At 43.9% G+C, this 17,274-nt stretch overlaps 1 protein-coding gene across 5 annotated transcripts in view; it reads left to right on the top strand.

Annotated features, from left to right (window-relative positions):
• The window catches only part of rad51b (RAD51 paralog B), a 164,319-nt gene that overhangs the window by 28,247 nt on the left and 118,798 nt on the right, over positions 1-17,274 (top strand). For all 5 annotated transcript variants that reach the window (XR_013965856.1, XR_013965857.1, XR_013965858.1 and 2 more), the window contains exons 8-9: positions 3,386-3,504; positions 10,126-10,204. Coding sequence is in view for 1 of the 5 variants with exons in the window: in XM_080790818.1 (XP_080646944.1) it covers positions 3,386-3,504; positions 10,126-10,204 (198 nt within the window). In the remaining 4 variants the exon portion in view is untranslated. The remainder of the gene's footprint in view (positions 1-3,385; positions 3,505-10,125; positions 10,205-17,274) is intronic.

Genomic DNA, 17,274 nt, shown 5'->3' with positions numbered 1-17,274 from the left:
GATGGGGTGAGCAGAGGAGGTGGAGGCCAGTGGCCAGGGTTTTGTTCAGTGTTTGTGTTGGAGGTGGAGCAGCATGCTGATAACAACCTCACGTCCTCCAGGGAACCGAGAGGGAGGTCGGAGACACATGCAGATTGTTTAGTCTGCCTCTCCATCCTGCTGCCTCTCTCTCTCTCTCCCTCCAAACAGTTGTGTAAAGTAACTTAAGTACATTTACTCGAGTACTGTACTTAAGTACAATTTTTGAGTCCAGCTTTTATTTGGTGCACAAACAAAAGCCTCCCCCCCCATTCTCCTCGCGCACACGCACGTTTCCCCAGGAAATATTTTGAGGAAGTGAGAGTTGCTGATGCTCACACTGATGAAGGCCAATTCCTGCTTAGCACACAGAAAGAAAACCTGAAACAAAACATGAAGGATCAGGCAGGCACGTTCAGTGTGAGAGCCCTAGGGTTGTGTTAGGGAAAAGTAGGGATGCACCAATTTATCGTCTGTACATCGGTTTTCGGATGATACTGTATGATTGAATATGTGCAATTAAAGGGTAATGTGATGAGGTTATTCTTTATGATGAAGATGCTTTTCTTAAACTGGCACAATAGGGAAAATGATTAATAACATGGACAAATCGGCCAAGTATTGGTATTGGCGAAGAATTTCCAAGTCAGTCCATCTCTAGGTAAAAGGACTTCTGATATAAGGACAGCTTTGGACAGTTCAGAAACCCTCACAGCACAATAGTTCCGCCTTAGAGAATTTTGGTTCCTACCTAAACTACTGCGCTGAAACTGACACAGAGGCAGTTATAGCAGTTCCCTGTCGATAATAATAATGCAGCTGGTAATTCGTTGATTTAATCAATTTGGGCTGGTTTAAAATACTTTTTGAAATATCTACAATAACTTTTTATCAAATGTTGATAATGAGGAAAGTCAAATGACGTCTGATAGCGCTGAAACCTTGCCCAAATTTGGAGTCATACTGTACATCATAGATATGTCATATATCACTGGTTCTCAAAGTGGGGTCCAGGGACCCTCAGGATTCCTTGAGGCGTTGGGTCAAATGGACCCCTACAGGTCTGTAACTGAGAGTTAGGGAGGGTCCTAACTAAGTTTGAGAACCACATCATGGTTCCAGCTTGTGATAACCCACAGGCTGGAAGCATGAAGTCCAAGCCATTTCCATGTGGATGCTGAGATCCACATGATTTGATTCTTCACATGGAACATTGGAACATGGAACATTAATGTTAACAAGCAACACTAAATAAATGCACACGTGCTGAACCCTCCCCTTTAAATGTAATGATAATGGCAAAAACACCTCATGCATGGTCTCCTCCTTGTTGGACTTGTAACTTGGTTTTTTATAGTTGTCATGTGAACTGCGGGGGTCATAGTCACACAGAGGCAGTCAGAGCTGATAAGAGTATCAGGTGCTAGCCAGCTGTAGCACTCTAGTTAATGCTGTGTTGTGCTTCGGTCAAGCCTCATTAAAAATTGGCGGGACAATACAGGACTCACACAGCTGTAACGTGTTGTTTGGTGACTTTGAACCCCTGCGATGAGCCTCCATGCAGTCTGTGTTCACTCCAGTGTTGATTTAGTCTACTAAAACTATGACTAAAAATGTCCGTAAAAAGGTAACTAAATTAAAACTAAGACTATGACTAAAACTAAAATCTGCTGTCAAAATCAACACTGGTTCACCTGTACATGAGTTAAAGCAGTGGTTCTCAATACCGCCGTTGCCTGATTTCTGAATCCAAGCACTCCTTTTACCCAACTACAACATTTTGCTTGGAAAACGGCAAGATAAAACTAATAGCTAACATATGATACTACCAAAGTACGAAGAATATAACATTGCAAATAAGTGTGAAAGCGTTGCAATCAGGGCCTCCTGAGCAGATTTATTTTAAACTGTGGCCATAACATCTGAGTTCAGTTTTTATGTCAATATCTTCAGAATAAGACCGCATAATGACAAATAACTAAGTATTGCTTTCTATTCAATAATATTATGCTGGCGCCCGCTGGCCAAGTGGTCCAGGCGTATGCCAATAAAGGCAGAAAAGCCAAAAATTATCTTAAAAAAAAAAAAAATAATAATAATATTATGGTAGTCACTTACATACATTCAGAACAGCGCTCCTAATGAGAGTCCGCAAACATGACCACATAACACCCATCCTCTTCACACTGCACTGGCTCTCCGTTACAGCCAGGATCCACTACAAGGTCCTGCTGATCACATGCAACTGCATAAACGGACACGCCCCTCCCTACCTACAGGAACTAATCAACCCTCGAAAAACATCCTCCACCCACACCCTCAGATCTGCAAACAAATTCCTGCTCCAGGTTCCTGACACCAATCTGCGCACCATGGGGGACCGGGCCTTTTGCTCGGCAGCCTGTGGAACAGCCTCCCCATGGACTTGAGAGTGCCGCAGACTATTGACTCTTTTAAAACGGGCCTGAAAACATTCCTGTTTCGGAAGGCTTTCTTGTGTTAAATTGTTGTAGTTTTTGCACATTGATAATTTTTTTGATAACCCTGTTTTAACCTTCTGTGATTGATTATATGTTTTAACCATGTAGCACTCTGAGATTCCCTGTGAATGAAAAGGGCAATACAATACAAATAAAATTAATAATAATTATTTATTACATAACGCAACATAAAAGTAATTTCCAGATTCTCTCACGTACCCCACATACCCCTAGGGAGCATGTACCCCCCATTTATAGGGGGTGCATACGTTGGTTAGACCAGTGTTTCCCAACCTTTTTTGTCCCAGGGCACACTTCATTTTTCTCGGGGAACACCTAGATATATGTGTGTGTATATATATATATATATATATATATATATATATATATATACACACACACACACCGTATATATCTGACCAGAAGTAAGTCCTTGAGAACGGGTTTAGACCAGGATCCCTAATTATGGATATTAACAATACAACTAGCCTATTAATACCTTTTTATATTTCATATTTCGTATGTCTAACTACATACCAACAGTCCTACAGTCATTAGTCCGACAACACCTGTGCTGCGGGTTAAAAATCACCCGTGGCTCCTGACATGCGTGGCAGGTTAAAAATTACCTGTGTCATCCGGGTGTTCACCACTTTGATTTCCTTCAGTGGTTTGAGCAGTGGAATTGAATGAGTAACCTATTCTAGAAATAGTTTCTTGTCATAATTAAATTAATGTTGATATCTGGCACACTGATTATCAAGATCATGTCAAAAAGGTTACTCCAATTTGGTATGCATTAGGCCCTAATGCATACCAAATCAAAGTTTGAGAATCCATGGTTCATACCACTGCTCACCTCCTCTGTTGTCTGTCTTTTCCTCCAGGTTCCATCCCATCTGAAGAGGGCGATTCTGGGTTTGTGACGGCAGCCCTTGGGAACACATGGAGTCACACGGTCAACACACGTCTCATCGTCCAATATCTGGATTCTCACCAGAGACAGGTGAGGAACGTTTTTACACCTTTAAATGAACACTCAGGATTGTGAACACTCAGGGTTGGTGGTCTAGGACTCTCCAAACGTGGGATCAGACAAAAAATCCTGGCTCTAGTGTAGAGAGAGATCAGTGCTAGAGAAAGACAAAATAGACATAAAGGAAGAGAGGACCACAAGGACAGACTTGTACGAAGAGTGGGTTGAGAGAGACATGAGATGGGCAGAGACAGAAAGGCAAGCAGAACAAGGAAGGCAGACAGGGAGATGTACTGTACTGTAGTGGAGAGACAAAGGTGGTTTTGTTTGTCAATCATGTTTCCACAGAGGAAACTCAGTTGCTGAGTGAACTCAAGTTACTCTACTTGAGTTCCATTAAGTGAGAGCTGTTCTTTGCCACAGTGAGACGCAGTCATCTTCACACCCCACTTGAACTGAAGAGACTCGCTCAGTGGGCATGCTCCAGTGTTGCGCCTATTGTCACCCCGCTTGAAACCCAGCCGCCATGGAGTGAAACGCGAGAGCGGCACACTCTGAAGATTACAAAGGAAGCTTCAAGGAATCAGACAGCAACCATAGGGGAAACCCCCGACGGTTACCTGACTACCAGGTTTTACAGAGTCTTCCTAATCATAGGAACAGTGACGGTAGCACCATGAACCTCTGACATACAGTATGGGAGATTCTTCGAGGAACCCTGTAGAGGTGTTTTTCCCATTAAGAAACTGGCTGTAGCACTGGCCGTAGCATTTTCCCTAGCCTTAAGCAAATGCTAAAATATGTAATTTATATACCATGTTATGGGTTGTGTTTTAAGTGTTTATCTACTGTTGGACGGATGATAGGTTCTTAGTTTACTTATGATACTAGATGACTATTTCTATGCATTTGATGTATTACCTTGTGTTATTCTTGCTTATTGTAAATCACAAGCCGACAGGCTTCTTTTGTTTAAAGTGGAAAATTTGGTATATAGTCTTTTTTTATTGGCCTAAAATATTGTCTATATACATACATTCACTGAATCCACTTGCTGACCGGCTGTTGGTATTGGGCAATTTTCATAGGCTTCTTTTCACAAGTTTCTTGTGACCCTATCATTAACATCCTATGGCAGGAAAAAATGATACACATTACTGAATACATTCCAAGCTTGACAGCCGGTCAAGTGGATTCATGAATATTCATATTTTTGGACAGAAGTAGCAGCTCTACAAGACTTTATTTTTCGACAATGAGATTTAGTGTAGAGCAGTAGTCAGTAGGATACCGTATGCCTGTTTCTCTCTGCAGATTCTAGGAGAACCATTAAATCACTCACAGCTTTTAGAGTGGCATAGTGGCCCATGGCCAGCACCACACAGCTTGTATAAGTTTAGCAGATTTGCCGCGGGGCAGCAAAGTATTTGCGTCAAACCTCTGAAAGATGCCAACATGCCCATGTTGGTCGGCTTGCATCACCAGATACAGATTTGATTTCCCTTTCTCTTCATGAATGTGCTTTTGGTCCAACGTTCCCTTGTTGAGTCTTGCTGTCATTGAGTGTCTGCTTGTAGTTTTCTTTCTTGTCAAGATCTTTTCTTTCTTTTTTGTTCATTGCTTTCAAGCTTCTTTCAAGGTGCGATGTTCCTACAAGCCCCTTGCTGGGATTTACTGATGAATGGACTAACCTAGTCTAAAACACTCACATGGACACGCTCACTCATACACATTCATTGTTGTGTTTCATTTTTAACTAAGGGACTGCAATGGAAATAAGCCGTTGGCTTTCTTGCATTTATCCATTTGATAGTGTTTATGTGCATTTTTCTGTACATGTAAACGTTGTTAATAAACATATCAATCAAAAAACCCTACATTCACGGGTGACGTCAAGCTGAAATTTAAATGAAAGAACAATTTTCAATTTGAACTCCCTCCATGTCATTATGTACATACTGTACATGACATGTCACCTTTCCAGAACTTATAATTTTCAAGTAATGTCCACATAATAATTATATATAAACAATTGATATTGTTGTCTAAAGATGGACTAGTCACAAGTTATCTCTTATCTGCTGCCCTACCTTTAAGTGGTTTTGGCCAAAACCTGACATGATAGTTGTCAAGCTTCTTTGAAGGTGAGATGTTTTTACAAGCCACCTTTGTTTTGTTTTATTAGTGTTATTTTTCAATTTATTTTCTTTCTTTCATTTCTTTCTCACAACCAATGCCTTTCCGGCTCTTTCTCAGGTCATGCTGCACTCCAAAGCCCTTTCATGATCTAAAGCAGACAGAATGCATTGCTGGCGGTGCGTGGGCACCAACAAAAGCATACGAACAGGAAATAATTGGGGGCAAAAACAGGATGGCCAGAGTTCCTGTATGCAGTAGACGGCTATAAACGGTGCAGAAATAATGAGATCAGTCATGTGACTCATTGTTTTGGAAAACTCGGGTCAATCACGGGCTTACCGTACTCTGCAACAATCTTAACGTCAAAACAATGAGGAGAAATTTGCCTGAATCAGTTTTTCCACCTCGGATTTGAACTTCAAGGTGAACTCCGTTGCACCACCAGGCCAGTGTTTCTCAAAGCAGGGTCCGGGGACCCATATCGGTCCTTACGTGGATCCGAGGGTCCCAAGCAAAGTGGGAAGTAGTCTAATTTCACTGATATTTAATTTACTGTAAGTTCATTTATCATATAAAAATCACTGTTCATACATTTCACACTCTAATCAACAACTGTCATCTCAGGGGTCCCTGAGATAAGATCTAATGAAATGGGGGCCTGTGGCGTAGTATGTAGTCTCACATAGGCAGGCGATTATAGATTTTCTCCTTCTGGTGGCGTCTAAATTCAATGAATGGGCGAAAACCGGCCCCAAACAGAACGGCATTGCAGAAGCGACAGCGATGCTTCGGGCGGTCCTTCATATTGCTACGACAACACAATTTGGTTTTCAAATGTTGGTGCTGGTTTTCTCCACTGTTCAAACCCATACATTTACTTTAGATTTTCCCAGTTGTACCAGTATGTGGATATCTTTCCTGCCTAAGCAAGACTACAAATGTATCAATGTGAGGGCCCTCACATGAAAAGGTTTGAGAACCCCTGCAATAGGCTGTCACATGTGCCACTCACTTAGAGGTTTTCTGGACAAAGTTGTCTATTTTTTAGCTACTATTTCCAGGCACAAGAGACTGCATGTTGAAGCAGTCAGCATGTTTAAATTGCAGTGGGTGGGGGGTGTCTTAGATTATGAATCAAGAGAAATGTGCTAGAATGACTGTTCCCCTCCCCTTTCCACTTAGAGAGAGGTTGAGTTGTCACTTTGACCCACTACGGGTCTCCATGATAGTTTTTTGGCTATAGGCCCAGCATCTCCTTGCCTGCTATTAAGAAACCATTCCAAAGCACTAAGTACATGTTGAAGCAATATTTAAAGCTGAAATGGTGATGGTGTGGAATGATAGCGGGCGGGGGTCTTGGATTAAGAAAAACAACCACAGTGCCCGGTTAATGGGCTTGCTTTTGGGGGGGGGGAGGGCAATCCGAACCCAAGCATTTATCTCCACTTAGGGCCTAACGGGCTGCAGATGTCTGCTGTTTTCTTGATTTCTGGTTAAAAATAAACTCGAACTGCTATTTCACAGTGGATTAGATTACCTGTGGTCGGTAATCAGTTATTTTGGCTACCCCCCCACCTCACCCCCCCAACCCCTCTCTTGAATTAGGCCGGTGTGAATAATGCAGTCTCAGTTGATTCTCACAGGCATGCAGAGCTGAAGGACTGTGCTGTGTGTGTGTGTGTGTGTGTGTGTGTGTGTCACAGTGTGTGTGTGTGTGTGTGTGTGTGTGTGTCACAGTGTGTGTGTGTGTGTGTGTGTGTGTGTGTGTGTGTGTGTGTGTGTGTGTGCAGGTTTTGAAAAACCGCAGCCGCCACAATAACATGTCATTACCGTGATGGACATGTCTCCATGTGTGTGAAGCGTGAATTGCGTTTCCTTTTAACAACTTAAACCTAAAGAAACACTGCAGGCGAACGAGTCTGGGGCGTGATTGTTTGAGTTTTGTGGTCTGACTTGGTTTACTTTGAAGTTACGTTCTTAACATTTGAAATGCATGTATAGAGAGACAGGGTTTTCACTCATGTTGGTTTAGTTTCTATTTGACAAAATATTTTTTTGTTATTGGTTTCAGTTTTGGGTGGTCAGAACCTTAAACCTAAAGTAATTATCGTTATGTATTCATTTATTCACTATTATGCATTCATGAGAAATGAGCCGCACTGTTAAAAAAACTGAAACTGAACTGAAAAACAGAACTGTAAAATTATCTTATTACGTTTATGTTCACAATCACTTACATACTTCATCATACGACGAATAGCCAAAATAGCTATTCTATACTGTAAGTTCACAACGGTAAAGCTTCATTGTAGATTAGCTATTTTCACTATAAAAAGTTTAAAGTGAATCCTTTAAAACCTCTTAAACCCCAGGGGGGTCCGGGGGGAAAATCTGCAACATCGGAGTTGGAACCGGAGACCAATTGGGTCTCCATTGCCCCGCTGAGCGCTGTTCAGAGGTGAACAGCCGCTGCCCCCGCCGACAGGGGCAATGGGGCTCAAGAGGTTGAGACAGGACATGGACAGTTTTGGGACACTCCTAGCAGTGTCAGTGAACCAGTTCAGCGATAGGCCACGAGTTTGAACTCAAAACCTAAAGCCTGGAACATGCTATAGACATATATCTGCTTGGGCAGGTCAATGAGAACGCAATTAATGTGGACCAAACAAACAAACGCAGTGCCTTGCCAAAGTTAATTTAGGCATTTCTTGCATCTCCAAGGTTTTCTACCTAGCCAAACACCACCACGGAGCTGCCAATGTAAACATTGTGTATTATTGGTCAGACTCTCAATGCACTTTATATTATTTTATTTGCGCAATATGCAAGCAATGTGCTGTGGACAGTTTTGAATAAAAGTAGTCTGACGATGCTAGAGGTACAAACCTCTATAATCCTTTGCTGAGTGACTACGAACACAAACTCACTGCAATTATTTAATAAGTACGTCGGAGCTTGAGATGTACAAACAACGATAATCCATACTAAAATCAACCATTCATCAGTGTATATGTCATAGTACGATTGGAAAACCAGTCACATTGAAAATGGTGCACTCGGTTTCACTATCGGAGGCGTGCCGTCTGAAGGTGACTTGAACTACGAGCAAGTTGCCGTGCCGAACGTTGCGAAGTCACCTTCAACTAGCCTCGGAAACCCAGACGTTTTTATTTCCAGGGAGAAAAAAAAAAGTCTGGGTCAGAGTCCACTTCAATTCGGCATAGAGTAGCGCAAACGTTGATCACTCTCTGCTGATTTCTGATCATCTGTTAAATTGACGCACACACGTACACACACACTCCTCTCTTTGTCGCTCTAATTAATTAGTCTCATGCGTCTAGATTCTCCCGGCGGATTCTGCTGGGAGCTGCCTATGCCATAGAAAGCATAGGTGGACCCCAGGCTACCTTCAACTGACTCGGCGCTGTCCGAGTTACAGTATGTCCTGATAGTGACAAAATCGTAAATCCTCGTCCCCATTTCACCATCTTGCCGCCGTTGACTCGGGAGGTGTGTCCGGTTAGTTTATTCAGCAGCTTCAGTTCAGGTGGATCACCTCACTACCTGGTTGATCCTGACAGTAGCATGCTTGTCTCAAAGATTAAGCCATGCATGTCTAAGTACAATCGGCTTGTACAGTGAAACCACCCATCACCACCCACCAGGCATACTGGTGGGTAAGTATTGCCCAACAGCAAATGGATAAATGAATGTTCATAAGGTGCTTATATTCTGTGTAACTTAAGCCCTATTCAAAAAATTCCAAAAAATACCAGAGCTTGTAGATCAGTCATTTTTGAGCTGTGCCTCCGCTCCATTACGCAGCTATGTGTAATTGTCTATACATACAGGCGTGCGTACGCGGACAGCTGCAACATCTTAAATGGCCAATAGAGTACACACTCACAGAGTAAAGTGGCACTGAGTACATTACAGTACGAGCCCTGGGTGCGTTCCTGGCGGTCTGAATATTTCAGGGACCCCGCGGGGACCCCCACATGGTAACTGACTGTCCCTATGTCTGTGTACGTGTCCAAGCACGAAAAGCTGCAACACGGTAACGCCGTTTCGGATGCGGGAAGGCTCGCCAGGGGCGCGTTCCTGGGGGTCTCCATGTTCCGCGTACCCCCATGCGGTAACTCTGTCATTTCTCCACCGTTTCGGAAGTGGGAAGGCTCGCCGGAACCGGGCCGGCCCCCTGTGCGCGTTCCTGGGGGTCTGGATGTTCCGTGTACCCCCACGCGTTAACTGTCATTTCTTGATGTTTTTCCAAAAATAATCAAAGTACAGTACACAGTACAGTACACTACAATACAGAGCACAGTAACCGTAACTATAACAATACATTTATCGTTGCACTGCTCAGTTCACACATCACGCTGTGATGTTTTTTAAATACTGTTGAGAATATTCACCTTTTAATACATGCCCAAATAGGGTCTTCTGGTTTGAAAGAAAATTGGGACACACAAACATTAATCTTTTCAAGTCTCTCTCTCTCTCTCTCTCCAGATAGTGATAGCCAAGTCACCCGTGGCTGCCTGTTCCGTGCTGAACTACACGGTGGAGAAGCAGGGCATCTGTCTAAGTGGTGAGTGGCCAGCACACAGACGTGCATGCGTGTGTGTGTGTGTTAGTGTTAGTGTTACATACCGTGGAGAATGCGAATAATAACACACGCTATATAAGCTAGCTGACCTGCCAACAAACCCTGCGGACTGTTTTCCATGTCCATGTCCGTGTCTATTTGGCCAATATCATGCAACTGTGTGATATGGTTGACCTCATCCTCACCCCACGTGTCGTGTAATGGCGTCCACTTGCCTACTGTGCTCGGTCTCAGAGATAATCCAGTTTTTCGGTTGTGTTTTCTTTTTTTTGTATTTATTTCCCAATTTAGTTGTTATGCCGATAGAGTGTCAAGGTTTCTAGTCCCAAAATCCAGAAACAAGTTTTCCAGTATAGGAGTCACAACAAGTAATGGTCAGAGATCCCCCCCCCCCCCCCCCCCACGGCTTCCCGTGAACAACGCGGCCGATCATTTTAATTGAAACGCCCGGCCGGATGCACCATCGGGGAGTCGAACCCCAGTTTCCATCAGAATCAGTTTTTGAGTGGTGCAACCACTCCAAGGAACAGCAATGTCCGTGTCCGCCTATGTGTTCACCTATGTATGTATGTATGTATGTATGTGTTAATGAGCACCATAATGAGTACCAGTAGGGGCGCTGTTTGCCAGAAACGGAGAGATGGAGACAGTGTTGCCTGCTAATGAGAGAGAGAGAGAGAGAGAGAGAGAGAGAGAGAGAGATAGAGGGGAGGGGGAGAGAGAGAGGAGAGTTGCACCACTCGGTTCACACGGGTGTGATTTTTTTTATATATATTTAATTCTCAGCAAATCAGTGGGTGAAATTTGTTTTTAATGCAAGCTCCATTATTGTGATGGGCAGGAACTTTAGTTGGGTATGTTGTTGCATCTCTCTCAACACCGGGACCAGACTGCCCTTTATGGGTCTGTTATTCTCAGAGAGTGTACAAATGGGTCCAAATGAACCCGCAGTCCATTTGTACACTCTCTGTGTTAAATGAACACTGAGGAGAAGAGCAAGGGGACCGAGATAATCCCCCCCGTCGTATACAGTTAGACGGTTGTGCGGTGACAGCGATTTTTCCCCTCCGCGCACTCTGCCAGCCTGGCCTTCCCAGGCAGTCCCATAAATAATCCTGAAGGCAGTAACAATAAGCAAATTCCTAGGCATGCAGGATCTTGTGAAGGTGCTTTAACACACATAGTCTCTCTCTCTCTCTCTCTCTCTCTCTCTCCCATCTGTCACTTCAAATCAGGACTCACTGATGCCATTACTTTACCTGGGTTACATTTTCTGATAGGTGTGAGTTGTGCTTGAATGTTGACATGAAATTATAATCCTGATTAGTCTTTCATTAGCGCAAGCCGAGGTAATCGTGACAAAATACAGCTCGTGGTGACAAACACGTGGAAAAGCTACGATAGGGACACCAAGGACTCGACAATGATGTCACTGCATTATGCCATAGCACAGTGTTTCTCAACCTTTTTTGTCCCAGGGCACACTTTTCATAGCCTAAAAATCTCGGGGCACACCTAGATATACGGTGTGTGTATATACTGTATATATACACCGGTGTATGTATATATATATATATATATATATATATATATATATATATATATATATATATATATATATGAACCCAATATACTTTTAAAAACACGCATGACAGCACTCGTCAAATTTAAATTTTAAAGAGAAAGAAATGGACAGAGACAGTGCCTCAGTTTCACCAATTTATTTTTGAAAACTCATACAAAATATAGCACACACATGTTCCAATAACTGCTCTTGCTCCTGCATTGGGCTGTTCACGTTTTCCGCGGTCAATGGGTCATGGACCCAGTCAAAGTCTTCGGCGGAAACTGGGCCGTGGTTGTAAGAATGTTCTCATTTCGCCCTTGCATTTTCCTGTTCAGTTCATTCAGATGGGTAAAAATATCCGCCATGTATGCTAGTCTTGCACACCAGTACTCATTTGCAAACAGTTCGGCATATTTGGATTGCTCAGCGGACAGAAAGCACTGCAATTCCTTCCTCAGTTCATATACACGCGACAAAACTTTTCCTCTGGAAAGCCATCGAACCTCGGTGTGCAATCAAGGTGACGCTTCAGTTTACTCGGAACCATGCCGCTGTTTGCAAGCTTGAATCCACAAACTATACAGAGCGGAATCGGGTACGTTGTATCCCCAGTAAACGTGAAGCCAAACTTAATGTAATCATCACGGTACAGTCTGGCAGTGGCTTTCTTTGTAGGCGTTGCGTTGGTCGTAGTCGCCGTTGTTCCCCCCGGCGGCGAGGGGCCGCTTGCTGTGCCGTCATCAGATGCAGGTGACACGGCGGCGCTGTCTGTGCTGTCGGGTTCTGGTGGTGGTGGTGGTGTCTTTCTGGAGGGAGCGAAATGTAGAGTCTTCTGGATGCATCTCTTTTTTGCGGCTGGTTCCATCTTGTAGTAGCTGTACAATGTGAATGCCATGACTGTGCCCCATTTATACAGTAAAGTTGCCAGGCGCGATTAACATTTCTATGGCCGATGGTCGTTAGAGTCTATTGTTCCGTCGGCATGTCGTTATCGCACGTGTGACAACAACAACAACACAACAATAGGACGCCTAGCTATCGCTTTCGGGGGTGGGCTAGTGTTACTTTCGGTCAAAATCTCGAGGCACACCTGACAGATCAGAAGGCACAGTAAACTACCGCGGGACACAGGTTAAGAAACACTGCCATAGCATTATGGCATCTATAAACTTTCATGGCCCACTTCTCGCCCACTGGTGGTGCATGTCCCGCAGACCGGCACTGGTCCGCATACCGCTGGTTGGGAACCCCTGCTGTACAGTATAAGACAGAGTTTATCTAACCTTTTCATTTCAAGGACCCTCAGTGTGATATGCTTTAGGGCACGGGACCCCCATTTGTTATAGTTTTTTAATCTCTGGGACCCCAATCTACACATTACAATCATGTATACACTGTCAGAGTGATGCTGCATTTACACAGGTAGATGCAAAGATACGGTCTACCATTTATTTTCAATGTAAGACAGCGATACAAAGATATATCCGACATTTGTAGCTGCTACTAAAGCTACAACAGATACAAAGCCTTTAGCTAGTTTCATCTTCAGCTACAAAGATACAAAGCTACAAATATGCTGTGTAGCTTTGTATCTTTTGCATCTGCTGGTGTGGACACACAAAACAATAAAAACAGAGCTTGCACCTGTAAACCTGTCATGTGACAATATATTGATTCTATACTTCAGCTGGGGACCCCCTGGAACCCCTCAAGGACCCCACGTTTTAGAACCACTGCTGTATATGACAAATCGAGGAGACCAAAGCAGGGACAGATGTCTTGACAGGTCGCTATCAAGACATCTGTGAACTGCTGTCTGACTCAGTGGGCGGACAGTCTGTCCCACAGCCCCAATTACCAGCGTTACGTAATCTGCCCCAAATGGAGACAATGTGTGCTCGATAGGGGAGCGGGAATGGTAATGTAATCATTTAATGAAACCAGAGACCAAGCGAGCCAAAACAATCCCCTCGGCCAGGGTGTCACACTTAACTACTCGTCATCGGTTGTCACGCCTGCTGAAGGGGTGGTGGGTGGTACATTCTCTAATCTCTAATACACTCTTTCTTCCCCTTAATTAAACATTATACTTAGTAGACGGGTCCCCCACAGCGGTCTATATACTCCGTCTCCTCCTTGTTTCACTCTACACCAAATGTCTTTGCTGACATTAGCCGATGTCCTCCCAGCTCACGAGTTGAATCTCGATGTGTGATAAGCTTGGAAATCATCTGTTTTGGCCAAATGTTCGCCCCCGACACTGCAGTTCATGTGGTTTACCCACACATGTGTACCCTCGTCATTGTACTTTACAAAAAAAATATTGAAATCTGGCATCTGGGTTTTTTTGGACAGCTAAATTGCGAGAGCACTGTGTTTCATAATTCATTTCTGGTAATAAAGTGCGGCTGAGGGGCGGCCAGTTTAGAACACCCGATTTGTCTCAATTAAGTGACGTTGGGAATATTATTGTGGGACACTTTTGGGGTTTCCATTTCACCATGTGCTGTAAAAATCACTCGTCGTTATCAATACCTGGCAGCGAACTCGAAGGAGGTGTTGATGGGAACTGCAGAATGGTTGAGCCGCCTCGTGTTCCATAGTCATTTTCACTTCAAAAAGACATTTATCAAAACGGCAGCGGTGTTTATTTGAATCTCTCGTATGAACCGTAGTCCCGGTTCACAAGCTGCCTGCATATCGCCTCCAGATGAAATGTGAGAAACGAAGTTGTCATAAAATCTTCTACCCTTGATCCCACAAACACCAAAGTGAGAAAATAGAAACGGAGGCATGTACTTTCCTGCTTTACTAATGCTTACTAATAGCAGATGATCTTTTAGCCAAATGAACCCTGGCTTCCCTATTTAGTTTCTAAGAAATATTTTAAAAGCAATGATAGTGGAAATAGTCTATCTACAAGCACACAACGCATCGGGACACAGTGTGAGCCAAAGTGTAAGAATGGAGCTGTAAGCATCCTGCTCTGCATGTGAAACTGGCAGGCACAGTGTACATTGAGATTGCTCTGAAACATTTACGATTTCCAACAGAAACACAATTCTGGGAATGGCTCCCAAGAACTCCAGAGCAGCTCTTCACAGGCATCGCACATACAGACTAGAGTTCTCAACGGGCCTGAAAATTAAAGGACCACTTCACCACTTTTCAACCTATCTTCATATAATAGGTCCTCACTAATAATCATGAAAAGATTCTACTCTGTCTGTGTCTCATAGGAGGGCTGTGGGCAGTTCAGAAAATGTCTTCCAGTGACATCATTGCTGGGGAATACAAGCTAATAGAAACTGCAGGCTTTCTAGTCCTGAAAAGTTGCAATGCCAAAATGGAAGCCATCGTTCTCACGATAATGAAAATCTAAACATTTTTGTAAAATAAATCTTGTTTAAAAATAAATCTGCCTAATGATGATGTCACTGGAGGACAGTTTCTAAACTGCCCACAGCCCTCCTATGTGACACAGACTGAGTAGGAAGAAATCGTGCCATTTTATCATGATTATTAGTGAGGACCTATTATATGAAGATGAAAAGTGGTGAAGTGGTCCTTTAAGGCCTTAACTGAGCCGACCCGAGACCTGGCCCGGCCCAGGCAAACATTTTAGGCCCAACCTGGCCCTAAACTATCACAGAATAAAAGTGAAACGCTAGTCAGCACCATCTTCATAATATACAATTTTATTGTTATATAAAAAGCCTGAAAACATTGGGTTCGGATTCAGGCGGAGTTTGAGAACTCTAGCACACACACACACACACACACACACACACACACACACACACACACACACACACACACACACACACACACACACTACATACTGTACACTTACTATCCTACTGTCACCCACTTGTTGAGAAACAGTGGTCTATAGATGAATCCACGGAGGGGTTCACTGGGCGTGACCATAGCTGCGGTGTTCCATTAAGCGCAGCTTTACACCGCAGCACTGATTAGCAACACCTGGCCTACAGAGCACTGCTCCATGGATTCGTCTATGCAAGCACAATTGACCGTGTTCAGGGGCCGGAGACTGTGTGGGGAGGGCAATGTATAGGACGTTCCCGTCGTATACTGTAGGCATACAACGGGATCGTCCAAAAATAGCCAATCTACTAGCATAGAATGTGTCGTGCCGTCGTTGTACAACAAAGCTTAAATCAGGCATTTTTGTCCGAGTGTCCAGACTGATTTAGAATAGCATTTCAAACCAACTAGGAAAGTGGTTCAAAATCTGATTTGCAAAAACATTTTTTGTTGCTTTGTTGCTATTCAGACTTTTTTTTTAAAATTTTATCCCACGATTTTGTAACCCAGTTTTTCTTTTCACCCAGTGCCAATTATCTAAGTAATCCTGGGCGCTACACTTCCTCTGCCAACCTGGGGGGGCAGCGGACTGACCTCATGCCTCCTTCTATGCATGAGGAGTCCAAGCTGCTTCTTTTCACCTGACAGAGGGGAATTTCCCCGGCCGGACGTAGCGCGTGGAAGGGACACGTTATTCCGACCAGTTCCTTTCCCCTCCATCAGGCGCCCCGGCTGGCCAGGGGGAGGTAGTTTTAGAGACCAGGATTACAGCATGTTTTTGTGAGGGTATCTACCCTAGGGGACACGGGGAGAACATGCAAACTCCACACAGAAAGGCCCTATCGCCAACCCCCGCCTCGGGTATGGGCACTGATGACGCGGAGGAGGGAACACGCCGCCAGTGCCCACAGCGTCCCCAGCGGGAATCGAACCCAGGACCTTCTAGCTGTGAGGCGACAGCACTACCAACTGTGCCACCGTGCCCCACTATTCAGACCCCACTATTCAGACTTGATCAAACCGGTGTGATTCCAATCTGGATTGGGTTGCAGATTTATGACGATGAGTCACTGTTTACAAATGTAAATCTGTAAATAACTCTTATAACTACAAAGACAGAAATCTCATCAAATTGGGGGTCCTTGAAATAAATAAAAGAAAGTTGATAATCCCTGGCCAACAGAAGAGCAGGCAGAGGATCCTGTTTCATTGCCTTCCCGTCTCCAGTCGACTCGATGTTCTGGAATATTCAGTGGACTGTCCTTTTCCGTGAGAGGCTTCCAAGGTGATGTTTCCATATGGATACTGATGAATACAATGCTCCCTGACGAACCTGCGAGAGAGAGAGAGAGAGAGAGAGAGAGAGAGAGAGAGAGAGAGAGAGAGAGAGAGACCTCACGGGGCTGAGAACATGTCTTGGCTAACGTCGATGTCAGTTGACGTCATTTGGAAAAGGACACAGTCAACCCAAAATCACAATAAACATTGTTTTGTTTCCATTTGGATAGTTTGGTATCTCACTGTGGTGAGATGATGATAGTAATATGACTACCGGTACTCTCTAAAACTGTCAACAGGTACAGGCTCCACATGAGTTGAAAAGAGATCAATCACAAAAAACAAAACAAAGACGGCCTATGATTTTACAGTGGCCTGA

The sequence above is a fragment of the Protomyctophum bolini genome (genome assembly GCF_963924005.1).
Source record: "Protomyctophum bolini genome assembly, chromosome: 19".
In the NCBI taxonomy this organism is placed as follows: Eukaryota; Metazoa; Chordata; class Actinopteri; order Myctophiformes; family Myctophidae; genus Protomyctophum; species Protomyctophum bolini.
Note: the sequence above shows the minus strand (reverse complement) of the source record. Positions and strands in the feature narration are given on the sequence as shown.